Consider the following 22,488-nt stretch of genomic DNA (forward strand, 5'->3'; position numbering starts at 1 on the left):
CATTCCTACATGGCAGAGGACTGGATTACATACTTATGAGGTTCCTTCCAACTCCATGATTCTATAAACATCAAAGGGCCATATATGATCTAAACAGAGAGCTCCAAACATGCTAACAAAAGCCCAGAAACCACCATGGGTGTTCCAGGAGCCTGGCCAGCTTGGTGTTTCTCTCCCACCCTCGGGGCTTTTAATTCCCAGTGCCTCCCAGCCATCTCTCAGCTCTCTCACTTGTATAACGTGACATCTCGATGATGCCCTTGCACTTTGGGCATGCCTTCAGCAAGGGGGTCTCCCTTCTCAGATTTCCCACTGCTTAGTGAGAAAAAAGTCTGGTAGCGATTTGCCTCGTGAGGATGGCGTGCCTCTAAGGCCTCTTGTGGATTCAGGTAGAGTGTTACTGGGATCACAGGTAGGATGCTGATGTAGCTGTATTAAAAACAAAGGAAAAATAGAAGTTGTAGTCTAAGGCTGAAAAAAGCAGGAACAAGAGGTAGAAATGCTTCACTGGACCATTTCAGAGGACCACAACTGAAGGAGGAAGGGATGGCAAGGGAGGCCAAGCTGAAGCCCATTAATATAATAATTAATAATAATTTGTTTTATTTATATACCGCTATTCCAAAGACCATAAGTAAGCTAATTAGCAAGTAAGCTAATTTGCCCCCAACAGTCTGGGTACTAATTTTAGCGACCTCGGAAGGATGCAAGCCTGAGTCGAGCTTGGGCCCTTTAGCTGGTCTTGAACTCGCAACCTTGTGGTTTTGAGTGAATGGCTGCAGTACAGGCATTTAACCACTGCGCCACCAGAGTCTCTCCTTGCAGGGAGTTGGTCACGCTAGCAGTGGTGAGGAAGAAAGACCCAACAAGTTTTCCCATGTCTTTCAGCCTCTGGTATGCCTAAGGACACCCATCCCAGTTCAGCTTTTTCATGTTAAAGAGTAACTACCGAGCCAGGCAAAGCAGTGAAGATAACTGCTAGGTCCCATGAAGCTGCCTTTATAGCAGGTGAGATTACTGAGCCACCTAGGCCAGCATTAGCCATTCTCATTGGTGGCAGCAGAAACAAGGCTCTCATTGCCTGATAACTAGTCTTTAGAAGCAGAAAGGCCAGAGTTTGTTTGTATGCAAAGCAGGAGTTTGGGGGCCTCTTTCAGATAAAGCTAGCTGTGTTAAGATACACACACACACCCCTCTGTGTTATCTGCAAATGGCACAATTGTGTTTAAATCTCAGATATACCGTATATACTCGACTATAAGTCGACCTCACGTATAAGTTGAGGGCAGGTTTTGAGACCAAAATTATGGATATTGATTTGATCCATGGATAGGTCGAGGGTAAAACTTAGGGACATCTAACAAAGGATGGAAACAATGAAGTAAAGAAAAACAATGCCAAAGAACTTACAAAATTTCAGCAGGCATAACTGTGCTCATACTAAAGGCTGGATGGATGAGAAAATAGAGGGGTTTCAGTGATTCCAGGGTAGATAATACTCTTGCCTTTCCCCAGGGAATGGTTCCTTTTTTTAACTAGAGTTAAAGTACAGTACCTACATTGACTCGTGGATAAGTTGACCTAAGTTTTTTGGGTCAAATTTTTGACCTAAATTTCTAGCCTTATACATGAATATATATAGTATATGTTTGCAAGGGACAGACCAATTCTGTCTTGGCCGCTTCTTCCAAGAGAAAAGTATAACTTCAAACATTTAAGGTTAATAGGACAAAGAAAATGCAAATGGTGTTTTAAATGGCCACATAAAATGGTCCAATTCATAGAGAGCATCACAACTGGCATCTTTCTGTGCCCTATTACACTGTATTCCACCCTCCCTATTGCTATGCACCTGGTGCTTCAATATTAACTTCATCAGTCCACCTGAGGAAGTGGATTGAACTCCAGAAAAGGTCATGCTAAATAAAGCAAATTGTTTTAAAGGTGCTACTAGACCCCTTTTCAGTCCTTCCACCTTTCCTTCTGCTGCTGCAAGGGATTAAGAGAAGAGGCAGCATAGCTCCATCATGCCTAGGCCCAAAGGAAGTTGAAAGGTTCCATCTTAACTGCTACCATTCTGGCTTTTGAAAGAGAGGCAGTATCTCCTGTATTTGTTCCCCGTCTTCACTGCCATTCCCTTCTCCTTTTGTGTCAGGTCTTCTTAGATTGCAAGCCTAAGAGCAGGAAACTGTCAAATTAACAATCATATGCTCTGAGAGCCTTTGTGGTTGAAGAGCAGGGTATAAATACTTTAAACAAACAAACAAAGCATAGCTCTTTCTTTGAAATCTTTTCTGTCTGGAGCCCCAAGCTTCCTCCACAGAACTAACCGTTTGGCCAGGGTGATGTTGTAGTAGCTGAAGAGGGAGGGCCAGTGCCGGAAGGAGAGCTTCCTCCACAGCTCCTCATCCTCTGATCCCCACGTCACTTCGGCCTTGGGGCCCATGCCCGGATGCCCACCACTGCTTCCCTGGCTTTTTTGTTCCTCCTCTGCCTCAGCCTGGAGACTTGCCTCTTGCTGGCTCAAGGAGTCCAATGTTTGATTCCCTGCCAGTTGCTGCTGCTGCTCAGGATCCGGAGGGAAGATGGCGAGGGACAGTTTGGCATCGCCAGTGGGAAGGACCTCTCTGGGCACTGGCATGGCGGGCAGCCCGGCCTCCCCCAAGGTGCTTTGCTCGGTGACTTGAGATGCCAGGTAAGGGCGAAGGCCTGCAGGATCTGTGTAAAAAAGGATGCCAATCCAGACCACTGTCCCAGTCTGCAGAGGAGACAGCGCAAAAAGACAAAATGTTATAACCATGTGCTTGGCTGTCCTCCTCAACACACACAAGTTCTGCTAAGACCAAAACTCCCACAAAGGTTCCAAAGAGGGACTTCTGTGACATCAAAAATACCCAGCCTGGTTGCATGGAGAAAGCCCTGCTCTCAGAAGAATTAGTCTACTGATGAGCAAATTTTCCTTTCCTGTGAATTCATGTGTTCCTTCTTGGGACAGACAAAGGTACAAGTACCAATACCAATACCGTGTTCTCTGCCCTACTCACAGGCATGGAGGAGCTGCAGGCTCATCTACATTGTAGAAATAATGCAGTTTGACTCCACATTAACTGCCCAGGCTCCATCCTACAGAATCCTGGGATTTGTCATTTTGTGAGGCACTAGCACTCTGGCAGAGACCTTGTAACACTACAAATCCCAAGATTCCATAGAATGGAGCTATCAAAATGCATTATTTTACAGTGCAGATGCACCCTGTCCTTAAGAGTAACTAATGATGCATCTGCACTGTAGAAATAATGCATTTTGACATCACTTTAAGTGCTGCAACTCCTATATAGCTTGGGTCTAGGACTATGCCTTCCTCTGTAGTAGTAGTAGTAGTAGTAATAATAATAATAATAATAATAATAATAATAATACCACTTTTCCAGCAGATCAAGGTAGTGTACAAATATGAGCCTATTCAAGCTCCAAGTTCCTCAGGTGAGGCTTTTCTCTCTGTCTGATTACTTTACCAGCCATGTGTGATGGGAATAAAGAAGACTCTCCTTGGTAGTTGCCCTCAGACTTTGGAAACCCCTTTCTAGGAAGGCTAGTATGGCTCCCTCCTCCTTCTGCAGTAAAATAAAAGCTTTCCTTCTTCCTGCAGCAGAGTCTTCAAAGCCTGGATCCTAAAGCCACCATCCCCAGAAGCCATTCTGCCACAGAGGGTTTCCCTCTTGCCACAGGACAATACCATGATGAGTCTCTGAGCCAGCCGGGTCCTGGCAAAGAAGTAGATCACCCGCAAGCGCTTGGGGAGGCGCAGATTCCGGAGGGAGGAGGGTTGAAGGGTGATGGTGTGCATGGTGGCGGGTCGCATGGCTGGCTGGCGCTCATATCGCTGGAAGCGGCTTAATGGCTTGGCAGGGGCCACACAGGCCTCAGCCGGAAGCCGCTTGTTCAGGTCTGCAAGCTGTCAAGAGAAGGGAAGCAAGTGGGATCAGAAGACAAATGTCATTTGCCAATAAAATGAATAACCAAAACACCAGTGCTAAGCATCTTCATGCATTGCCTTATAGAAGGACATTGTATCTGGCTAAAAGTGTTTCCTTCCTTTAAGTTAGTGCATGATCCATGTATGGGGCTGGAATACTGCTGGTGATATCAAATTACACCTGAGCCACTGTGATGTGTTAGTTTGAGTGCCACACTAGGACTCCAGGGGAACCGGACTGGAATCCCTTCTTCAGCCTAGAAATCCGCTGACTAATCTTGAGCACATCTCACTCTCTCATCCTCAGAGAAAAGCAATAAAAAAAAACCAAATCTAAAATAATACTACTAATAAAAATCTTCTCTCAACTGATCTTGCCAAAAAATAAGAAATAAAACTCTATAATATTCCAGCACTTTCTGCAGGGAGGCGGAGCCCAAAAAACATCTGTACAAGAGAGTCAGTGAAAGGCAAGTATCATTTTATTCAGTTGCTGTTGCTACTGCCAAGTTGGCTCTACCTGGGAGATTTCTCATGCTTGATTTCTGAATGGGAGTTTAATCCATAAAGTCACCTCTGTAGGATTTGGGTGCCCTGAAAAAGGCAGCTGAGAAACAATTTCCAAATAAAATGGCAAAAATCTTACCTCCATCCGTCGAATGTCAATGGACAGGACAGTGGTGAAAAAGAACATCTGGAGGAAGAAGTCAGACACCAAGCCAACCACAGCAAAGAGGCAAAACTCCTGAAAGGTATTTTTGGGGGGGGGGGAGGGGAGGAGAAAGAGAGGAGGGACTGTAGCTAACAAAATCCACTTAGTCAGATCTGCCTCCTCCTGGCAGACTGAGCCATGCCAAAGCAGGAGACATCAAGAGGTACCACCCCACATACCAGTCACAACCCAGGTAGACATGACTTGTCAACAAGGGGCAGGTAGGAGGGAGCTGAGGGAATTTCAAGGAAGCATGGTGTGTGTATGTGCAGGTGGCATCCTGTTAGGGACACACACACATGCACATTTCCCTTACATGTACTATTCTGAAGGCTGTGGCAGTTGGTATTCCCTTTCTCACTGTGCAATACTCTAAGGCCCTCATGTCTGACTTACTGAACATTCTCTGAATCCCCCTGCAAAGCCATTCCCTGATTCATGGGGAGCAGGCAGGATTGTGGAACCATCTTCCTGTAACCAGAGGCGAAATGATGCCATCAGCATCAAGATCTGACAGGGTCCTCCAGACGTCTCAGCTGCTGGAATCATTTCACATCTACCTATGGGAATGCAGCAAGATGCTGCGGTCCTGCCCACTCCCCACAAAGGAAGAAATGGCTGGGTGGGAACAGGAGAGTTTTCAGGTGCTGTTCATTAAGTCAGGGTGGCAGTAGTAGTGACATATGGCTCAAACAAAAAACAGCAGCAATGTATTCAAAGACATACCTGTGTTAGTCTGAAAAAATCAGTATGCAAAGGGATCTTGTAGCGCCTTTGAGACTAACTGAAAGAAAAGAGTTTCTTAGGCTTGAGCCTATTTCCAATCTAAGAAAGCTCATGTCACCAACTTCTTTCTTTCAGTTAGTCTCAAAGGTGCTACAAGATCCCATTCCAGCAGCAATGTATGTGAATACAAAATTATATTACAACATATATGGCAAACAATTTAACATATTGAGGTGATCACTATATATGTAAGTGCTATTACTGTATTGTTACACTAATGCATAACTTGCTCCCATACCATGGACAGCTAAAAAGAAAAATAAATAAATGGGTCCTAGAACAAATCAAGCCTGAACTCTCCCTGGAAGCCAAGATGATGAAATTGAGGCTGTCATACTTCAGTCACATCATGAGAAGGCACTACTCATTCGAAAAGACAATGACCCTGGGGAATGTAGAGGGAAAGAGGGGATTGCATGCCAGATAGCTAGACTCAATCAGGAAGACCATGGGCTTGAGCCTACAGGACTTGAGCAGATCAATGGAGGACAGGGGGGCTTGGAGATGTCTCATTCACGGGGTTGCCATGAGTCGAGATCAACTTGAAGGCAGCTAACAACAAATACATAGAAAACAAACATGCAATGTAGTATTGTCATATGGCTCAGCCTAGGGCAGGTCCCACTATACGTAAACATACAGGATTGCAGCCTGTATACATAAGCCTTCTTGCCTATCAGTACAGTTATGTGAGATCCCAGCCCACCTCCTGGTATAAAGACAACAGGAATGCGCAAGCTGGGCTGTTAAAAAAATCTGAGCAGTTAAGATAGGTGGAGCTGTTGGCACACTCAAGAGAAACTCCAATAAGGGAGGTGGTTAAGAAATACAACTCTAGATATCAGGGGACTATGGCTTGGGACAAGGTCACTGCAGCCTTAGCCAAACTGGTGGCCTTCACAGGTGTTGGCCTACAACTCCCATAAGTTCATAGCCAGCATACAAAACCCCCAAATCTATGTAAACGCCACTGCGCATTATGAAAGGCCAGCAGTGCTCAACGTCAGAATTCTGATCTTATCAGGGGAGAACTCTCACAAACTGAAAAACATACATGCTCTGGTTCCTAATCTATCTGTTATTCATTATCCTATTTTATCTTGGCATTCATACATGCTGATGTTCAAAGTACATTACAGGTTTGGTTTGATTAGTCACCACATTTTCATTATACATCTTTATATTTGATTTATTTAAAAAAATGTTTATCTGGTCCTTGGGAGTGTTCACACATCACTGACATAATGAAAATGAGGGTAGCTAAGAATGATTAAAACCAGACACTAAAAACATACAATAATCCCTGTTTTCAACATGGAGAACTGAAACAGGAATAAGGTTTGGGGAGAATTTAATTAAAGTTTGTATTTTAGATTAACTTTCCAAATTTTACAGGGTTTTTTTTTTCATATTTGGAATGAAAAGAACATGATCACTTAATAAACTGAGTGAGAGAAAACAAAATGGACAGACTCACCTGTCTAGGACCAGGACACTCTTAACTCTTAAAAGTCTACATTTACATCCCTCTGTAATCACTTACATTATGTTGAATCAGAGTGGCCACTCTTTGTTTGGAAAAATTCTTTATAACATGGCTAATAGACCACTTTTGTAAATGGTGTAATTTGGGGGAATTTTTTGCACCAAAACCATGTAAAATGTCCCCTAACCATGGAAAAACATACAAAAACACCCACATTCCACTTCCACAAGCACCACAGAACCCCATACTACCCCCAAATGCCTGATTTCCTCTGCAGTGCCTCTCAAAATGGTGGCAAGTAACACAGCACCAGTTACTGTTGCTTGTTTTGGGGAAGGACTGCAGAGGAAAACACAGATTTTTGGGCTTGCTGTGGAGAGGTGCAGCATGCAGAAGGGCTGGAGACAAAATTGGCTCCCAGCCTCCATTCAGTTGCTCCTTTATGGTTTAACAGATATACAGTAGGCAGGGACAATGTAGTCCATTCCATATTGAGGAAAACAGCTACACATACTGAATTTGGCTGATACCTACGTATGAAAGTTTAGTTTCATTTTGTGAGTCTGAAAAACTTTCACAGTTTCTAAATGGCCTATCCAGTATGGCAAAAATTAAAGCTCTTAATATCTGATTGTGGGAGACAGGACAACTCCCACATTTTCCCATTCCCAAGAAGAGATATGGACAAAGATCTAACCAGTCAAAAGCATGGACTCAAACCCAGGTTCCCTAAGGCCAACAGAGTCCAAGGTGCCCCGAATACTGGTGGCTCCTAGAGGTAGAAACAACTCAGCTCTTACTTTGACTTTTTCAGAGTACCATGACCCTTTCTCTGCTCCTTCTAAGCCAAGTGTGGATACAAAAGCAACAATGGGAAACAGAAGTCTCTCCTGCTGGTGGCTGCAGCATAATGGCTGATGAGGATCACAATCTGAGACTGCCTAACAGTAGGAGGCTATCTGTGGAGAATGCAGGACTTCCTCTTCTTAGCCAGTTAAGTGACAAGGTCCTGGGTTGACTGGGTGAAATCAGCTCCTTCCCTATCTCTAGGACTCCTTGGACTCTGACAATTATACCATTCATTATCTCTTTAGTGTCCTTCAGGCTGGGGGAAGCATGATAAGGGGCAGAGATGCAAACCCATCAGAGCAGCCACTGTGAATATAGGCAGAGCATGCAGACATCTAGGCCCAAAGACATGGAATTTGGACTGCTCTTCTTAGTACCTCAAAATCTATTCCAACTCATAAACTCCATGTGTTTTAACAATATGTTAAATATAAACACACACTGAAAGAGAAGAAGAAAAAACAAAGTGTGATCATTACTTTCCCAAGTGCTTGTACTGAAAATGATCATGCTACAGTGGGCTTCAAGGGAGAAGGTTACACGAGATCCCTGAAGCTGTGGGTCACAACAAGGCTGTTTCTGCCAACTATACACTTTTGCTAAAGCAGTGACTTGGCATGTTCTCTATGGTACACGCATCTCAACTCACTGACATATTTTCTCAATCAAATGCAGTGCTCTTCTGATTTTAAACAATCTGCAGAAGACAAAAAGATTCCACCACAAATAGCTTAGGCATCTCCAGCAGCCATCCCCTCAAAACATGCTCAGCAACAGCTTTATTAGGCTCCAGCTGTAGTCTCCAAGAGAACTCCCCAAGAAATGGCAAATCAGGAGTACAGAGACGCAACTGACTGTTTCCAGGTGTGAATCCAGGGCAACATACAATCACACGGTTATATGTCTTTTCCTTCCAGTTTTGGCATTTGTAATGACAGGGAGGGAGAATGAAAGGCTAGGGAATATGTAAGGTGAAAGTGAGAAAGTGGTTCTGAGCAGACAACCTAACGTTCACCAAGAGTGCCAACATGCCTGCCCAGTGATATCGGATAAAAAAATCTTCCAGCATTCCCTGACCTCTCAATACCTGAATGGCTGGGACAAGGGTGAAGTAACCGATTAGGATAATCCCCAGCTCTGTGGCCATGTTCTTCATAATTGACCAGCTCTCATTGCTCAAGCCTGGAAAAAAGGAGGCAGATAAAGAAGTGAGATCAAGAGTGGTAGAATTCCAAGATATGGCCGTGTTAGTTTGCAGAGAGATCTTGTAGCACCTTTGAGACTCACTGAAAAAAAGAGGTTGGCAGCATGAGCTATACTTCAGTCTACTTGTTTATATGCATCTGAGGAACTAGATTGAAGTCTATGAAAGCTCATGCTGCCAACTTCTTTATTTCAGTTAGTCTCAAAGATGCTACATGATCTCTCTATAAGTGAGATCAAGGTCAGGGATCAGGAATGGAAGGAGACAGTGGGACTCTCCTCTACAACACCTTTTGTCTTTTAATTAATTTAAAAAGTTTTTTAATTCTGTAGATAAATGTACTTTGAAAATCAATTTTATATGTTTTTACTGATTTTTAAAAATGAAATTCAGTATGTACAGACTGAGTATCCCTTATCTGGAAATTCAAAATGCTTCAAAATTCAAAGCCTTTTGAGTACTGACATGATTCTCTGAGGTGTCAATTTTGAAATATTTTGAATTTTAGAATATACAAATAGTGTAGTACGTACTGTATTTGCAAGGCTGGTAAGAGACGTGAGGTCAGCGAGAGACATGGCTAGAGAGAGATGCAAGAGACATGAGGCTAGCGAGAGATGCGAAGATCTGGGAAGTAGTGGGAGGCATGGATTCAGACCAGGCACTACACTTGGATTCTTGCCATTCCACAGATCCCTGCATCTCTCTCCAGACTCACATACATATTACACTATTTATGCTGCATATTTTGTGCATTGTGTATACGCAAATACAGGTATTCCAAAATCCCAACACATCCAAAATACAAAACTTTGGATAAGGGGTACTCAACCTGTAGCATGCCTATCAAATTGAAAGTATCTAAGACACGAGCATCTTGAAAGGTTGTGGCACTTAACCAATTAAATAAACTCCCTGAACAGCTCAAACCCAAAAGTCAACAAAGCCCAAGGTAGTCCAAAATGCTCTTCTGTTAAAGACAGGTGCCTTCACACTGTGATTTCATGCCTCTGCTTCTGAAACCTAGGCTATATGGCATTCAAGAGGAAGCAGAAAACCTGTTTTTTCCTCACTATAACTGGTTTTGCCTCTATGAGGTTCACTCTGCAAGGGGGGTGTCTTTCTTTGACAGTATACCTGCATGGCAGAAGGCTAAATTAGATGGCACTTGTAATCCCTTCCAAACCTAACATTCTGTGAATCCCTAAACCTCAGAAAACGGATTGTGCCTGCATTCAACCCCAAACCCCAAACAAAGTGCAATGGAGGAAGATCTGGTGCGCTTATTTTTGGGCTTGACTGCAGTCGCAAAAAAGCAAAATTGTCCAGTCTTTGCTCTGGGCCTGTGCCTTCCTCTAAGCCAACTAACAGCAAGAGCTTTCACAAAAGAAGGATGGTTCAGGTTCTGAATGGAGGAAGGAATGTGGCAAACCACAGATAATCAAAGTAGGTGAGCTGGATTAAAGATGGCTAGAGTGTGGCCTTGCAGCCCTTCAAAACTGGGAGGGGGGTTTAAACTAAATGTTCTTGGGGGCACCTGATCACATTTTTGGCTCTCTGGGTTATAGGTCCAGGAGAGGCTTTTTCCCCAACAGAAAGTAAGTCGGAAGTTGACTGACAGGACCCAAGGTCTCTCTTGGGTCTAAAACAAAGTGCAGGGGGGGGGGGGGGAGGCAAATTTGTCTCCATACTCTTTAGGGTACACCGGGGGGGGGGGGGGGGGAATAATTTTCAAAACTTTTGGAGGGGGGAATGCAGCCCTCCAATATCACCTAGGCGACTAATGCAATTCCTTAGCCCCTCAACAGTTGCCTACATTAGACTAGATGAGCCAAGGGCCTGGCACAACTCACCATCTTTGCTCCACTCTGAACTGCACATACCTTGCGCAATCCGCAACTTCACTTCCAGGTCGACTGGTGTGGAAACGACAGATTTGGTGAGAACCAACACATTCTCTAGGCCAATTACAACCACTAGGTAAGGGAAAATCTCCCTAGAAAGAAAACAAAAATAAATGCAGAGACTAACCTTGGAACCTCTGGTCAGGAACAGGCTGTTATGGGGAAGGAGCAAAGACAGAAATGGTACTTGCCTGGCCATAGTGGGCAAAGCAACTCACATCTTGAAATGATTTTTTCCCATAAATCCAATAAAACAAGATTTCCCAGATCAAGACTGGTGCTTATTGTAAAATAAACACACTTAGGAAGGAAAGCAATATATTTCAAAGACATCTGGCAAAACATATTTCAGATGCCAAAGGTTTGCAAGCCAACAAAAGAGCAAATCAGATAGCTGGGCTCTCAGTCAACACGGCAGGGATCCAAGGTGTCCTCAGTGCCACCAGTCAATGACCATCCAGCTTGTCCCTCATACAGCCTGTGTTCCGTTGTTACAAAGTGAAGGCCATGTGGAGCAGCAACACTCTTCCATGCTTGCGTAATTGTTTACCTAAGATGACCAAGGTGCAAGGGTCTGACAGAAGGCAGACAGATTGCGGGAAGAGAAAGGACTGAGCATATCTCAAGGCCTTTTGGGAGGTACTCTGCAATCCACCCAGCCCCCCCTCCCCAATTCTTGGAGAGGGGCTTCTCTTTCCTTCTCCCCTTAGCTTTATATAAGGCAGGCAGCAGAGGAGTTAAACCAGGTAAATTTTTTTAATATAGTTTTTTGTGGGGTTTTCGGGCTATGTGGTCATGTTCCAGAAAAGTTTCTTCCTGACGAAGATGCCAACCACAGATGCTGGTGAAACATCGGGAAGAAACTTTTCTGAAACATGGCCACATAGCCCAAAAAACCCACAAAAAACTATGGATGGCGGCCATGAAAGCCTTCGACTTTACATAAACCAGGCAAGTGTTCTGCTTCTCTTCCAGAATGTAGTTACTGCTTTAGCTCATTTCCCCAACCATGTGGGTTGAAAAGCACTCCTTTTTAAAGCACAGAAACATGGCACCCCTCAAGAAATTAGTAGGTGCAGGTTTTACAGGAATGGAATCCAAATTTAAAAAGTTTGCAGAGATAACTGCAAAAAAGAATGTAGATCTAGATGGATACCTTAGCCAAACAGTCATGCTTTTATGATATGAAAAACATAGGATCTCCACACCTGGCTTTCCTTTGTCTAAACTAAGCTTATGAGTGCTAAAAGAAACAGCAAAAGCAGAAGGTACCTGATGAGGGTGTTGGGAATAATGTCAGATTCAATGGACTGCCTCCTTGAATCTTTGAACTGTCATTTCTTTGGGCCCACCTTAACATTCCTTGCACCAGTTAATCTGTGCTTAGACACTTACCCTCCATTGAGCGTAGGGGTTAGACCAAAGAGAGTGCACAGACCAACAGACATGAGGAGAGAGCTAAGAACCGTCACAACTGCAGCCAAAGCCAGGCCCCATTTGGATTTCACCATGTCAATCTTGCCTGAGGGAGGAAACATTGGATGGTGTCAAAAGACAGAGGCAAAACTCACATATCAGCTCTTCATATAAAGGGAAAAGACAACCAAGGGCTCTTCACAACTTGAAGGCCAGAAAGGTGTGTGGGTCTGTCTGTATGCCTAGGCACACTGATCTTACCTAGGGTGGCACTCATTCAAAGCTGTTCTTGTACAATGTATCACCCCAAAGGATGCAAGGCAACTGAGCCCAAAGAGGCCAAACATTGGCTCAGCTATTAAATAAGGATGGTCTCTGAAATATAAGGATTTTTAACCCTATTAAATTTGTTTGCTCAGACAGGCCATGGGGATGAGTCTCCTCTTCCAGCCTGTTTCAAAGGAGAGAAAGAGAGGTCTGGGGCTAGAGGCCCTCCTCAAACCCCTCAAACTTACGCGTGGAGAAGTAGATGTAAGCAAAGAGGATGATGTATGTGGTGACGAGGGGGATCAGCTCAGCAATGCCAATCTCCTCCTTGAAATGGACGTGGATGATATGCTCCTCCCGCAGGGTGCAGTTGGGGCTGGGGTACAGCATCTTGAGGCGGGAGCGGAGGCTGGAGAGGAACCTGCCACAGAAGCAGAAAGGAGGCCAATGTTGGTGCCCGATTCCCTTCCCTAATACAGGCCTTTCCGTAGGAAGGTCTCAGGGACTTCAACAGGTCACTACTAAAGCCAGAGGGGCTTCTAAGGAGGCCTGTCCCAGGGGCTGAGGGTTATTATTATTATATAAATTTCTATCTTGCCTTTTTTCCAGATTGCCACTCAAAGCGGCTTACAATGATTAAAAAAATACTGTTATAAATCCACAAGATACAAAAGATAAAACACAATTAATTGACCAGAAAAAAATTAAAACCAGATAAAAACATACGTCATTAAAACACGCACACACCCCAACACAATTAGCAATATCCTCAGACTGACGCAAAACACCATCTAGGGTTTGGGGACTGCATTGGCTTTCCAGGTAACCCTAGAGGGCTTCCCATTCCCCATTAAAAAGATTAATATATTTTCTACACCAAAATGCCCTCCAGTGCCCTCAGGGGGATTAGGACATAATTTAGCCCATCTGTTGCTATTGCTAATGTTATTGTTGTTGCTATTAATATTATCATCATCATTATTATAAACAGCCTGTTAGGGAGATGCCAAAATGGACCCACATGCCCCAGAGGATGCTGGGAGACATTCGGGGGCCATAAAAAAGCCAAAATCTGAGGCTGTGTGGGCAGGGGGCATAGTCCAGAGGCCACAAAAATCTCTGTGAGGGCGACATGCAAAACTAAGAACAGCACTTCTGCCAACTTAGAAAGAGTGAACTGTCACAGGGATTGTAAGAATAAAGTGGGTAAAGATAGAAGTTTCATTCCTCCTCCCCCATCAATGTCCCCCACCAAGTGCAGACATTCTGTAATATGTCAGAACCATTTTAAAAATTATTCGTACGTGTGGCATTAAATTGCGGGCCACTCATACCTCTGCACAGCAGGTACATGTGGCGCAGGCATAGCTGAAAGAAAAAATGAACTGTTCATGTTTAAATTTTAATTACTTTACCTTAATTACAGGGCATGGATGATACTCAGCAGCATGGGCAGTATTTTTCTAATTTGTGCAGCAGTCAAAAGAAGCTTGGCATTTCACTGGTTCTGAACTGTGCACCAGCACATGTTCTTCAAGGTATGACCTCAAAATGTAGGTGTTCACACAATCAGTAACTGGTTTTGTTGCTACTTAAGAGTGTAAAACCTGACTTTAAAATGGACATGCTTGACAAATTGAGAACTGATATGAACTTTAAGTTCCCACAGAAATATATAATAGTAGGCACTATTAGGGTCTTGAAACACAACAGTAAAGTCAAAGAAGGGAATCTAGAGTATAGAAACAAAGGAACTTTTCTTAGTGGTAGTCATTTTGCCAAGAACCTAGGCAATGAATCCTGATGTCATCCTTCCAGGGCCTACCTGGAATCATAACGTTGGAGAACCAAGGTGATGGTGTAAGTGACCACTCGCTTCCGGTTGTACAGGTTCACCCCGCTGTACTTCCCTGGAACTCCAAAAAGCAGATCTGAGGAAACAGGAGGACCGTGGCTTGAAAGTGACAAGACCAGGAAGGCAGCTTATCTATTTGCTTTGGTGAATTCTGCTACTGATTTATTTACACCGGGAGTGGGAAATATGTGGCCTGAAATCTTACTTTTGGAGCCCCTCGTACCCTCTGCCAGTCCCAACTCTATTTTTTTTAAAAAAAATTGTCAGTTTTTGGTGTTTTTTGCCTGAAAATCATGCAGAAAGTCCCTAAACGTGCTAAAGATGCAAAACCATGCACCTCCAATTCTATCCAACCCCCCCCCCACCAAAAAATCCTCCACTTCACCATATTTCTGCTTTTATCTGCAGCCCCTTTCAAAATGGTGACAGGAAGTGACATGACCACTTCTAGTTGCCATTTTGAGAGGGACTGAATATGTCAATGAGGAGTCTGGGCTTGCTGTGGCGGGGACGGTCTGGGAGAAGAATTTGTCCCTGATTTCCCTGCAGTTGCCTATCCTTGATTTATTCCAACAGATTGGAAATGAGAGGTGGAAACTAGCTGGAACCCAAACAAAACAACCCCAAGCCTGTCATTCAAGGGATCCTACCTTTCGGGGTAGCCGAGGTCTGTAGTGTTTTTGGTTCATACTGGTGGATGGTTTTAATGATATCGGGGTCAGCCCTAAAGTGCTCCTGGTCATTCTGCCAGAAGTTCCCTGGGGACAGCAGGAGGCAGCCATGCTCAGGAAGCAGGCCTTGAAGCTTCTTTAAATTGGGCAGGAGGTCTGTTACCTGGAGACAGATTTCTTCCAAACTTTTAATAGTGGAGCTGGAAAGAAACCAAGATTGGAAGCATGAGTACAAATGGACAAACACCAGCCAATCCCTTGGTTAATCTCTCTCAGCCACTGGTCAGGCATCCATGTCTGGAATGCTTTTTTTAAAAAAAACTCCTGGTCAGTTTTCTAAAAAGCAAGATTGTTCCTCTCTTCATTCATAAAATGAACTTCACATCCTGATGGTGTCCCTCCTCAGCCAGAATTTTGCATTGCCCAAAGACACATGGACTCACCACAGATGAGATAATGTGCAGCTAAGTAGTTCTAAGTACCAGGACTAAGGGCAAGAAAGGAGATAAAACAGAGCCAATTCTATCAGAGCTCTGATTTAAAAACGGATAGTATTTTTTTGTTCCCTGGTGCAGCATCCCATTGCAGACTGATGTACATTAGCACTAAAACAGCCTGCTTTCCAGCTACCCAAAATGACAAATAGATCTGTTTTGGATCTCGTGAGATTCACTGCAAGACAGTGTGCACGAAGCCTCCAAAATCTTTATATTTCTGAAGTCTGCAGTGTGTCTCAAAGAACTAAAATGTGCCCTTAACCATGCTTATACCAAAATGCAAGGAACTAAAAAAAAACACCCTGTACATTTGAAAAATATGTACAAGTTGCTCTGGTCAATGCCAAAACTGTATGCATTAATATCTGCACAAAAAAGACTCTGACCTTTTCTACCAAAATGGGAAAAGGCAGCACAAAAATGTTCTTGTGTTAGGAGCACACAAAGCCTTGCAGCCTGACACAAAACAAAGACAGGATGAGAATGGAGGTGGCCAATGCCCTCTGACCAATGGAAGTTTTCCACAAAAACAAAAGTGAAATTAAAAGCATCCTCCTAAACCCTTGATTTTGGAGGATTCCCTGCTTTACTGCAATGAGTGACTTAAATCCAGTTGTTAGTCCCAAGTAGAGTAACCCTACTAATTATTGGGAAATGGGTTAGTCAATAGTTTCCTACAGAGAAGACCCACCGATTTGTAAATCAACATTCCTGTAAACCCAGTAGGTTAGACTAACAATAAAGGCCACTGTGTACTATCAATTCTATTTTGTGTACATGGTATTTATTATTTTATGGTTAACAGTTGCCATGAACACTCTCTCAGCAGAGGGGTAATTCAGAAAAACATTAGAACGATTAATTAACTGAAGTCAGACATCAGAAAGTCTGAAGATGCTGAATTCTCTATCTGACACTCCATTTTCTACTAGCCTGAGGAAGCTCCTCACAGGTAAAGGTACAATTCTGTCTCTCAATAAAAGTGCAATTTTGCAATCATCTGGGGAGTACCAAATGTCAAGGTAAACACAAGCAAGCCATCTTTGCCGCTCACTGAAAGTCACCTACCCGTCTCGCAGGGCGTGATTTCTGATTTCCTCCACTAGTTGGAAAACCCGGGAAAGCGGTGACCGAAACACATCTACAGCCAGGAATGTTGTCGGCCAGGGAGAGACCGTGGCTTTCACCAGGACCTGCTGGATGTAGGCCACAGGAGCACCAGTGTACTGGAGGGAGAAACAGAGTGAGAGACAGGGAAACATGCCAATATCAGGAAAGAAATCACAGTGCAGAGAGCAGTCAGGGCACATGTGCTCCAGACCCTTTACATACTATGCTAATTTATTTAAAAACTGTCTCCAAGCCTCGCTGTGATTTAGTTCTTTTGCTGCAGGAGACAGAGATTAACTTGCTGGTAAAGCACACAATTTACACAGGTTCAACTCTGGCACCTTTTTTTAAAAAGTAGACAAGCAACTGTGATCATGCCCAGGGGTCAAACAAGACCCCCCACCCCTTTCCTCATGGGCCACACATTCTGACACAACCCCACACAACTTCTTCAGCTATATGTCAGCAAAAATGGGGGCCAGACATGACATTATGTCACTTCCAGTCATCATTTTGGCTATCATGTCACCAAAAAAAGGAGGCACTGGGAGGGCTGGAGGGTACTGTGGTACATTTTCATGTGTTTGGAAGAGGTTGGTGCAATCTTCCCCAAAATCAGGCTTCCATAATTTTTTTAATGGGGGAGAGTTTGGGGGCTACACAAGTGAGGTTTGGTCACACTTTCCCCACCTCTGATTTAAAAAGAACTGAAGAAGCAGGGCCAAAAAGTCACCTGGAGAGTTTGAACGCATAATCCTGGGCTAGACAGACAATTTAGTCTGACCTAGCATAAGGCAGCTTCCTTTTTTGATATGATTCTTTTTGGAAGAGGATGCTCAACAGCACATCCTCTAACGTAGCTAAATCATTCAGAATATATAGTTTAGAATATATTATTATTATTATTTATTATTAACCTTTATTTATGAAGCGCTGTAAATTTACACAGCGCTGTACATGCAATCTTTTTAGTTAGACGGTTCCCTGCCCTCAGGCTTACAATCTAAAAAGACATGACACAGAAGGAGAAGGGAGTGGTGGAGGGAAAGGGTAAGAGGTCCAGCAGTTCCTCTCAACCTCCGAGGCCTGGACCAAGGCAGATGGACTGGAGGGAGGGCAAGGCTTCATAATGGATGGTTAATCATTATCCAGAGAAAATACATAATCACAAGTAGGATAATACATATACAGTACATAGGAATACAGGAAATGGATCGATAAACAGCCAACAACAGAACATCAGATAGTAAGCGACAATTATGCGATGCCTGGGAAAGCTTCTCTGAATAGGATGGTTTTCAGCTCCGTTTTGAAGCTGGTTAAAGAAGTGATGGCTCTTGCTTGTGGAGGAAGAAGGTTCCAGGAGTGAGGGGCAGCAAGTGAAAAGGGGCGAATCCGGGATGGGGCAGAGGAAATCCTGGGCTGAGACAGGAACCCTTGACTACCAGAACGGAGGGCCCTGGTGGGAAGGTGAAGAGAAAGAAGGTCTGATAAGTAAGGAGGGGCCAGTCCATGGAGGGCTTTGAATGTCGACAGCAGGAGCTTATACTGAATGCGGAAAGGGAGAGGGAGCCAGTGAAGGGATGCCAACACAGGAGAAATGTGGTCAGAGCGGTGGGTGGAAGTGATAATGCGTGCAGCTGAATGCTGGACAGAGATTAAAGGACGGAGGTGAGAAAAAGGAAGCCCAGCCAGGAGGACATTACAGTAATCAAGTCGTGAGATCACTAGGGCATGGACCAGGATCTTGGCAGTAGAGGCGGAGAGATATGGTCGGATTTTGGCAATATTGTACAAAAAGAATCTACAAGCCTTGGCTGTGGTCTGGATCTGAGGGATACACGACAGAGAAGAGTCAAAGATAAAGCCAAGACTGCGGGCTTGCTGGACTGGTTGAATGGAAATGTTGTCCACAGAGACAGAAAAGGAGTGTTGAAGGTTGGGCTTAGAGGAAAAAAAAAGGACCCCCGTCTGGAAAATGTTGAGCTTCAAACGCCGATGGCGCATCCACTGCGAGACAGCTGTAAGGCAAGATGAGACTTGCTGTTCAAGCCTTGGCGAAAAGTCAGGGGCAGAAAGATACAGCTGGGTGTCATCGGCATACAGATGGTAGGAAAAACCAAAAGAGCTGATGAGTTTTCCTAAGGACAGTGTGTAGAGAGAAAACAGAAGGGGACCCAGAACAGAGCCCTGGGGAACTCCAACAGATAAGGGAACAGGAGAAGAAGTCAGACCCCCTGCAACTACTGCAAAAGATCTGCCAGACAAGTAAGATCTAAACCAGTCGAGAACAGAGTCTGAGAACCCAAGGCCAGAGAGTATGTCAATTAGGAGACAGTGATCAACAGTGTCAAAGGCTGCAGACAGATCGAGAAGAATGAGAACAGAGTAAAGGCCATTAGCCTTGGCCTGTAAAAGGTCATTCGAGATCTTAGTGAGAGCTGTCTCTGTAGAATGCTTTGGGCGGAAACCAGACTGAAAGGGATCAAGGATGGAATTGGCTTCAAGAAACTCAAGACAGCGCGAATAGACAACCCGTTCCAAAACCTTAGAAAGAAAGGGGAGAAGAGAAATCGGACGATAGCTAGACAAAGAGGAGGGGTCAAGAGAAGGTTTTTTCAGAATTGGGGAAATGAGAGCATGTTTGAAGTCCGAGGGGAAGGAGCCTGTAGAGAGAGAGAGATTGAAGATATGGAGGAGCGAGGGCAGAAAGGAGGGAGCTATAGAGATTAGAAGACGAGTAGGAATAGGATCAAGAGGACAGGTAGCAGGTTTGGAAGAGTTCAGAAGTGTAGAGAGTTCATCCAAAGAGGCAGGAGGAAAGACAGAAAATTTGTTAGGCGAAGGTGATAGAAGATTAAGAGCAGAAGAAGAATCAGGAGGGACTATCTCAGAGCGAATAGTGGTAATCTTAGAGATGAAATAGTTAGCAAAGTCATTAGGAGAGAAAGATGAAGAGACTGGAGGAGAGGGAGGTTTAAGCAAAGTGTTGAAGGTGGAGAACAAACGCTGCGGGCACCTCTCATTGGTCATCAGAGAGGAAAGGAGAGGGGAGGGCTAAAAGCTAACAAAGAGAGAGGAGGCAGTCACAATGGTCACATGCTGAGTTTTGAGAAGGGATTTAAAGGTGGGAGATGGATGGAAAACTGTTCCAGACATCAAAAGCCATTGTGGGTTTTCCTTAAAGCAGAAAAAGAAACAAAAAGGCTATTCTAAAATGGTTAATGCTAGGTAATACAGATAAACAGATAAAACTGGTTTCCACATCCTCTGCTACTACCACAATTGAGCTGAGCCAAGCAAGCTCCGAACTGCCCACTTGCTAATCCCAAGCATTGCAGAAACCATACCCAGTCAGGCCTTTCGTTTGGCTCTCCTTGCTGGTGTGCTGAGTAGGCTGGAGGCTGTAAGTAATCCTTTGCAGGGGTTGTATATTCCACAGGTCCAGTGCCAGGTAACGGGAGTTTCAGCAATGGATAGCTGCAAGGAAGAAAACAGGCCCTTTTTTAACAAAAAAAAAAGCAAGCCCAAGTTATGACCACAATGACACATGTCTTGATTACATCCCACTTGGACTACTGTAACACACTGCACTAGAAGCTGTCCTGGGAAACTGTTCAGAAACTTCAGCAGGTTCAAAATCCTGCAGCCAAGCAATTGACTGGTGCTGGCTATAGGGATCATGTGACTTCCCTGTTGAAACAGCTGCGCCGGCTATCGTCCATTTCCAGGCAGAAGTCAAGGTGCTAATTTTGACCTTGGTACAGGGCATCTGAAAGACCTTTCCTCCTTTATATAAGCCAGGCTGAGCTCTAAAATCTGCAGAGCAGCAGGCCCACCATCTTCACAGCTGCATTTGGCAAGGACTTGAAAGAGATCTTTCTCTGTGGAAGGTTCAGTTATCCCCTCCCTGCTCTCTTTCCACTGGAAGGTGAAGACTTTTTATTCAAACGGACCTCTGAAGATTAATGATGGAGCTGTAGTGTGTGTGTAAAATCATGTGTATAAAATCTTATGTTTTAAGAGCTTTTAGCTATCTTTAATCATGTTTTCAATAATACTGATATTTACATTCTTGTTAACTCTTGCAAATTCGTGTTTTAACTAGACCTTTCTAAAATTATTATAAGTCACCTTGAATCTCAATTTGGGAGAAAAGTGAAATATTAATTCAATAAATAAATAAAATCATATGATTCCCCAAAGAATCCTTTTAAGAGTAGAAATCCTGAACCTAAAACACACCCTAATGGATGCCAGAAGAGAGGCTTCCCATAGGAGAAAAAAGAGAGTCTCCAAATACACTTTAAAAGACTGGGCTCTTTAAAAAGTGACCGAAACTTTTGTAAGAGCTCTGCTTAAATCTCCAAAGAAAGAGATTCAGTTTTAAGATCTGTCCACTGTTGAGCTACTCTCATAGTTCCAACATTTCACCTTGCCTTTCAGTTTCCAGCCCTTCTTAACCAACTCTGGGATAAACCTGAATAAATACAACAAGTAAAAAATTTCCAGGACTTTACCAGAGCAGAATATAAAAAGGAAACAGCCTTAGGTGACTGGGGCCTGCATTTTATGAATCCAGACAGTACATAGAGTTCCATGTCACTCTCCCTTGCCTCATTCCTCCTTCCACTGGAACAATCCTTTCAGAGCCCATGGCAGGGGAAGCCGCTTGGGAAAAGAGACTTTCCATTTAAAGAAAATTTATTTTGCCTGGACTTCTTTATTCTCCTCCATGCCTGTTACCCCGCAGTGGTTACTCATGTGAAAGGGAGCAGGGCACTTTCTCCTGCTGCCAAGGCTGACCAAAAGGTCACTGTTCCATTTATTGCTGACTAATACTGTGTCATATTCACACCAAACGCTGATGCTGTTGTTACTCACTCATGGCCACATGCACAACCAACTAGTCACAACTATTGAAGACAAGCAGGACAGGGAAAAGGTTTAAACAAAAGAATTTATTTTTTCCTCTTTGAAAATAAAGAATAAGGGGGGGGGAGAGAAACCTCCCAAAATTTAGGTGTTTTGTCACACATAGTGTGTCAGCAAACCTTTGTTCATATTGAGGTTCCCTCTCCAACTTGCAAAGCGTTTAAACTTGCAGGCAGTTGAAACTCTCCCTGTGATGCCTTTCACATTACCCTCCTCCAAAAACTGGCCACAGCCTGCGTATTGCATGGCATCTTTGAAGTTTTTGCAGGATTTTGCTATCTATGGTGCAATAAGATCCTATTGAGAAATCCTACTGCCATCTGGTAATTTGCCCTTCATTTCTGACTGAGACCCTGCCCTCTGAGTGCCTCTAGAATTAATGAGTAATTTAAACAAGTGTAAGAAGAAGAGCAGATCATCTCCCCAAGAGCTTCTAGATGTCACCTCCTCAGCCACTGGTAAAGGCTTGAAATGCTTTCCAGATTGACCCTGATGGGAGGTGGCAGCTTCCTAGTAAACCACAAAAGAGGATTTTGTTGCACATCATGAGGAAATGGATCAGAATGAAGGAGAGATTTGCAAGCAGCCAGCAGCAAAATTTTAAAGAGCCAATAAAGAGACACACAAGACTGATAAGGAGATAGTCAAGAATCACCTAGCTAGCCTAAATGAGTTCAAATCTGCAGGGCCAGAAGAACTGCATCCCAGAATATTGAAGGAACTTGCTGACATATTCACAGAACTACCTGCCATCATTTTTGAGAAATCTTGGAGAACAGCTGAGATGCCAGAAGACTGGAGATCAGTAAACATTGTCCCT

General features: G+C 43.8%; 1 protein-coding gene across 2 annotated transcripts in view; it reads right to left on the bottom strand.

Moving 5' to 3' along the window:
* LOC121934352 (SREBF chaperone) overlaps positions 1-22,488 on the bottom strand; it is a 69,827-nt gene that overhangs the window by 18,526 nt on the left and 28,813 nt on the right. For both annotated transcript variants that reach the window (XM_042474760.1, XM_042474758.1), the window contains exons 3-14: positions 20,084-20,213; positions 16,692-16,849; positions 15,106-15,326; positions 14,426-14,531; positions 12,849-13,021; positions 12,313-12,439; positions 10,897-11,009; positions 8,897-8,991; positions 4,623-4,721; positions 3,737-3,955; positions 2,331-2,758; positions 232-429 (exon numbers count right to left, since the gene is read on the bottom strand). In XM_042474760.1, coding sequence (XP_042330694.1) covers positions 232-429; positions 2,331-2,758; positions 3,737-3,955; positions 4,623-4,721; positions 8,897-8,991; positions 10,897-11,009; positions 12,313-12,439; positions 12,849-13,021; positions 14,426-14,531; positions 15,106-15,326; positions 16,692-16,849; positions 20,084-20,213 — 2,067 coding nt within the window. The remainder of the gene's footprint in view (positions 1-231; positions 430-2,330; positions 2,759-3,736; positions 3,956-4,622; positions 4,722-8,896; positions 8,992-10,896; positions 11,010-12,312; positions 12,440-12,848; positions 13,022-14,425; positions 14,532-15,105; positions 15,327-16,691; positions 16,850-20,083; positions 20,214-22,488) is intronic.

The sequence above is a fragment of the Sceloporus undulatus genome, chromosome 6, assembly GCF_019175285.1.
Source record: "Sceloporus undulatus isolate JIND9_A2432 ecotype Alabama chromosome 6, SceUnd_v1.1, whole genome shotgun sequence".
In the NCBI taxonomy this organism is placed as follows: Eukaryota; Metazoa; Chordata; class Lepidosauria; order Squamata; family Phrynosomatidae; genus Sceloporus; species Sceloporus undulatus.